This window comes from Pteropus alecto, unplaced genomic scaffold (genome assembly GCF_000325575.1).
Source record: "Pteropus alecto unplaced genomic scaffold, ASM32557v1 scaffold15, whole genome shotgun sequence".
Lineage (NCBI taxonomy): Eukaryota > Metazoa > Chordata > Mammalia > Chiroptera > Pteropodidae > Pteropus > Pteropus alecto.
Window position 1 is genome coordinate 908,607 of NW_006436286.1, and position 5,701 is coordinate 914,307.

General features: G+C 60.4%; 1 protein-coding gene across 6 annotated transcripts in view; it reads right to left on the minus strand.

The window, feature by feature from the left end:
• Positions 1–5,701, minus strand: part of SLC5A11 (solute carrier family 5 member 11) — a 30,098-nt gene that overhangs the window by 19,295 nt on the left and 5,102 nt on the right. For 3 of the 6 annotated variants that reach the window (XM_025047239.1, XM_006912516.2, XM_006912513.2), the window contains exons 3-6: positions 5,098–5,202; positions 4,050–4,109; positions 1,234–1,338; positions 235–340 (exon numbers count right to left, since the gene is read on the minus strand). In XM_025047239.1, coding sequence (XP_024903007.1) covers positions 235–340; positions 1,234–1,338; positions 4,050–4,109; positions 5,098–5,202 — 376 coding nt within the window. The remainder of the gene's footprint in view (positions 1–234; positions 341–1,233; positions 1,339–4,049; positions 4,110–5,097; positions 5,203–5,701) is intronic. The other 3 variants (XM_025047240.1, XM_006912514.2, XM_006912515.2) reach the window with 2 other exon arrangements.

Sequence of the window (5,701 nt, forward strand, 5' to 3'; positions counted from 1 at the left end):
AATGGAAAACGGCTTGACGCACCGTGGTGCGTTTGTAAGTCCTGCGTCTAACTGGGCAGCCCTCGGCCTCAGAACAGCAGCCAAGAGGAATCGTTATCTGGGCCGAGGGCGTGAGGTTTAATAGGTGAATGACCTTAACACCCTGGAGCACCAGAAGGGCGGCCAGGAAGACGTGGGGTGGCCCTCAGCCCCTGCCCACCGCCTCCCCCAGAGTCACCCCTTATTCAGTCATACCTGCGACCGTGTACACGGCTGTGATGGCCAATAGCCCAACCGTGGCCAGGTACATATTCAGGTTCAAAGACTGCTGAATGAAGACAGCACCTGCATACATGTCCACCTGAATAAACGTGAAGTCAGCAGGTGGGTGGGCGAACGGGTGGGTGGGTGATGGATGATGGATGGATGGGTGAATAAATGGACACATGCGGCACGGTTTCCCCAGGCTAGAGTCAGGCCCCAGCCTAGCTTCTGGCAAACACGGAAGAGTCACATATTGTCCTTTCCTCAGCCATCTCCTCTCAGACGTGGGGTCTCAAACTGCAGCCCCGTGGGCCATTACGTTTGAGACCTCCTTCCCCGGGCACACAGCAGCCACCTCAGCGGACTCCCCGCAGTCCGTCCTGCTCACCACACCTCTGTCGAACGCCTCCTGGCCCCGGGGCTGTCCTCCCATTAAATGGCTTCGGTGGCATTCCATCGCCCCCAGGACGTCCCAACGAATGAGGCACGGTCATGGGCCGGGCCCGTCATGGCCTCGCTCCCCTCCCTCACTGCCTGTCCCCAGCCCGTTTCCCTAACAAGTCTCGTTCATCCACACTCCGCGCTTTCATGTGTCCTGTCCATCTTTCTGGAATGCCCTTTTGCGTCCTCTGAGCACGTCCTGAGGGGTGACTTCCCCTGGCGTAGAGCCAAGTGCTATTTGGACTGGATGGAATCCTTCTGCCCCTCATCACCCCCACACGGGACAAGCCCTCCGCCAGCCAGTGACAGTCGGCCACCTCCCAGGAGCCTGCCCTCAAAAGGCTTCTCTGGCCTCGGGGCCTGTGATGAACAGCTGGCCACTGCCTGTCTCAGGAGGATGACCGTGGTGCCACCGAAGGGCTCCCGGGGGTCCCAGGCAGCGACCCGCACCACCCCTCACCTCCCTCGAGAGCGGAGGCCCCAGCAGCGGGCTGGCTCACATCCCTGAGCCGCAGCCGCAGCCGCTGGCCGGGCCGCTGGCCGCCTTACCGAGATCTTGGTGAAGATGTAGATGAGCAGGTAGAGCACGGCCAGTGTGACGGAGATCCGGCTGCCGCCGAAGCGCTTCCGCAGGTATTCCGGCATCGTGGTGACCTGGGGCCGGGGCGGAGCTTCACCACCCCGACCTCGGGGACCAGCCCTTCCCCGCTCTCCTCCCCCCGAACTCATGCGCAGGGTGGTCTTCTCGGATTCCCAGGAGAGACTCAGAGAGAAGGAGGAACACGCTCCGGGGGAGGAAACACCCACCTCATGGCCCCGCCTCACCCGCCCACCCGGCACCTAAGCGCGTCTCGGCGCTCGGGGCAATCGCGCTGCTGTGGACCCTTAGCCCGATCCCCACGCAAAGTGGGGGCTTCCACAGCGAGCTGAGTTGGCTCCAGGGATGCCCCTCACCAGGGGAGCACTGAGCATGGCCGGTCCCCATGGCTCTGGGTGGGCGGTCCAATGCCAGGTGCCGTCACCATATGGGGCACCCCGGGGACTGGGCCATGTCACCGAGGACTGTTACTTGGGTGGCACTTTTCTTGGGGGTTGGTACGACCTTTGTCTTCACCCCCACGGTACCCCCGGGCTTGGGCTCGAGACGATGCCATATCTAGACCGTGGGACTCGAGCCAGCGACTGCCCCATGCGGGCCTGGGCTGGGGGAAGGAGCGGGCGATGTTGGCATTGGCAGAGCCGTCTGCAGCCCTTCCTTCAGGCTGCCGCCGCTAGGCTGGCCCGGGCGGCAGAGGGCGGGTGCTGGCCGCAGTGAATGGCGGACTCTCCATCCCCAGGTCAGACTGCGAAGGCGGAAGGAGCTGGGAGGGGTCAGTGGACCAGCTGGCGAGACTCGTTACAGGACTTGCCAGGCGGTATTGGGAGGGTCCAGGCCCTCGAGGCCATGAGGGCGTCCCTGTAAGACTGCTTTGGCTTGGATGTGTGTTTGGAAGTTTTTCCATAATAGAAATTGGTTAAAAAAAAAAAAAAAGAACTAGAGAAATCAATGGACGTTTTAAAACAGAAACAAGAACAAAGCTGCTCCCTGCCTGTTCTCCGCCCCCCGGCTCTGCGGCAGGGGACGCTCCGCTGTGGTTTGCAGAAGCCGCTCTGCACCCTGACACTCCATCGGGGACTGTCCCACGGAGGGACTCGACCAAACCGTGTGGCATGGACACACTCCAGGCGACGGCGTGAGGCCAGTTTGGGAGGGCGTGCGGGGCGGGTGGCCCTCAGTCAGGTGGGCTCCTGCCCCACCTGCAATAGTGGTCCCACTGGCCTGTTTGGGAGCTGGGCTCCCACCCGCAGGTGGCCTTTGTCACCGACAGACCGGCGTTTGGACAGGAGGCAGCACAGCCACCGCAGCCACCGCACGCAGGACGCGGACAGTCCCCAGTGAGCGAAGGAAGGTGGGGGCGAGGCATGAGGGTAGCAGCGCCGGCCTCTGGAAATCAGACTGGGGGCCTGCAGCCAGCTGCCAGGCGGGGGCGGAGCCCAGCTGCTGGCCGTAAAGGAGCCGAGCAGGCAATGTGCCAGCAAGCGAGGCTGAGACAGACAGACAGACACGGCGGGGAGGGGTGACGGTGGGTGCCCGTGAGTGCCAGCAGGAAACGGTGGGAGAGAAGTCAAGTTAATAATCACACGAGCAAATGCAAAACAGCGGCCACGGCAAACAGCCTCGGAGAAGCTCCGGCTGCCCAGAGAAGGGCGTTCTGGGGGTTGTCACCAGGGCGAGGCAGCGTTTGCAGCAAGAGGGGACGAGGGGACGCATGGCAGCACCCCTGGAGGGTGAGGGGCTGCGAGGCGCTGGCATTCGGCCAAACAATGCCTCTTCGGTGCGTGAACACACGCGTGAGTGACGGGGAGCATCGTGGGTGGCAGCGGGGACCGGGAGGAGAGCGTACTGTCCCTGTTCATCAGTAAAACCGGCCTGTAACTTTCTTGGGGGAGGTGGGATTAGCATCATTCTGTTCTCAAAAGAAGGTTGACGAAAACCCATTCTAGGTGGATAATCGACGTAAACATTCTAGAAGGTAGCAGGAGAATATCTTTCTGACCTCGGAGCAGAACAGAATTAAGTCTAGACGGTATGAGTGACAGAAAGCTGTCGATAAGATCGGAAATGATTTTTAAAACGACTTTTTCAAAAAGTCTAAAGCAGCTTTATGCGCTAACAAAAATTGTGGTATTGCACGTGGTCCAGAAATAGCTGGATTATTACAGATTTGCATGCACAGGAAGGAGAAAAATCACTGAATTGTATACCCAGTTCGGAGATGTTTCTCCTTCCTGTGCATGAAAAATCTATAATAAATATATATGTGTGTGTGTGTGTGTGTGTGTAAAAAGCAGTAACAGGTTACAGCTTTGACATTTAGGATGAACTGCGAGTTCCATGTTTGTGCTTTGGCATTTTAAAGAGATGCTTTTGCGCCCGCCCGCGTCTCTGTCAGCCTCTGGAAGCCCCGTGTGCGTCTCTGACAGTCACTACGAGGTGGGGACCGCTAAGGACAAACTCCTAAGTGTCTCACACGGCCGTTGTCCCGCTCCAGTCTGGGACCCCTTAGGGACCGTCAGGCGGATGTCCACGTGGAGGGAAGGAAGGCGGGGTTGACCCGGACTCACCTGGCCAGCGATGTAGACCGGCAGGAAGACCCAGGACAGCATGAGGACGGAGAACAGGCCCTGCGGGAGGTGGGGACCGCTAAGGACAAACTCCTAAGTGTCTCACACGGCCGTTGTCCCGCTCCAGTCTGGGACCCCTTAGGGACCGTCAGGCGGATGTCCACGTGGAGGGAAGGAAGGCGGGGTTGACCCGGACTCACCTGGCCAGCGATGTAGACCGGCAGGAAGACCCAGGACAGCATGAGGACGGAGAACAGGCCCTGCGGGAGAACGCGGGGCGGGGTCAGATAAATGAGAGAAGGGGATGACATGGGGACGAGTGGACATGGACGCTCACCATGTCCCGAACCCCGCGTCCCCCTCGTTCCGTGCAGGGTCCCGCCCCTCCTCGGGCAGTGGCCAAGCCCAGGCCGCAAGGTCGGGCAGGCCACGCTGCTGAGCAGCCGGGGACGCTGGGGCGTTTGCGCGGGTCTCTGGGACGCGTTGTTCTCGCCTGTGGGTGGGGCCGGCAGGGGCGCGCCGGGCAGGGGGGTACGCCCCGCACCTCGCAGGCCTTCGCTCCTGTACCCCACACGACCCGACATGGCGGGCGCTGCGATCGGCCTCGTTTTAGACATGAGCGAGGCTCGGAGAGGTTGAGCAGCTCGCCCGGGGTCACCCAACCGCCAAGCGTAGCGACCAGGACGGGAACCCCGTCTGGAAGGGCCTCCCACAGTAGAATGGCGTGCATCACGGACGTAGGGCCGTGGCGTGGTGTATGTGCTTTGTCACGGAGAAGAAGGTGCCTTGAATAAGTGCTTTCCTTCCCGCTCTGCAGATCAGTCCCGAAGGGCCCCCTGCGCAGGACAGCACGTCCTGCCTCTTGGGTATCTGCGGGGTCAAGAACCTCTGAGCCACCTGGATTGTGTGACGGCCAGTTGGCATCTGACACTCAGGGGTACAGGAGCGAAGGCCTGCGAGGTGCTGGCCTCCGGTCTCGGGATGCCTGTCTTCTGCACCCGCTGAGGTGACTCTGAGCCCCCTTCCTCACACATCTGTTTCTCGGGGTCCTGGCCCCATCCAGCAGACCCGGGAAGGGACGACGTGCCGGATTGAACTGGTTTTTGCTGACCAGCGGTGCCTTGATGCTTCCTGTTTGTTTTTCATAAAGTGCCACTCTAATTCTGAAAGGACAGGGCACTCACACAACTGTCCCCAGGACCTACCTCCCGGGTAGAGGTGAGCTGTCCGCACGTGGAAAACACTTACACAAAACTCATAAGCGGCTACAGAAATGCCCGTAGCAGCGCCTGACCCGGCCAAGCCGACGAAATGTCCACTCCCGATGTTGCTGGCAAACAAGGATGCACCCACCTGTGGGGAGACAGGCAGGTCACGTCCGGAGCCGGGGTCCGTGGGGTCTTGTCCCCACCCCCAGTGCTTCCTGTACCCCAAAGGGAGGAAGACACGGGAACAGGAAGACGGCTCTTCCTGGCTGCCCCTCGCCTTTCCCCGTTAGACAAAGATGTCCCTCCACCAGTGTCTGACGGCCGCCCGCCAGAAACCCGCAGAGTGAACGCGCATCTCTGCGAGCCCGGAATGGGACGCGCGCCCCCTAGGGTAGCGCAACAGCTCGGGATGCACGTGGCATCCTGGTGGGGAAGGGTGACCGACACTGCAGAGACTGCTTCGTGACAGGGGTCAGGGCCCGCGTTGTTCCCAGCTCTGCTTCTCCCTTGGTCTGCTGAGGACCTTCGAGTCTATATTCATAGATAGATAGATGATAGATAGATGGATGGATGGATGGATGGATGGATGGATGGATGGATGGATAGATAGATAGATAGACAGATAGATAGACAGACAGATAGAT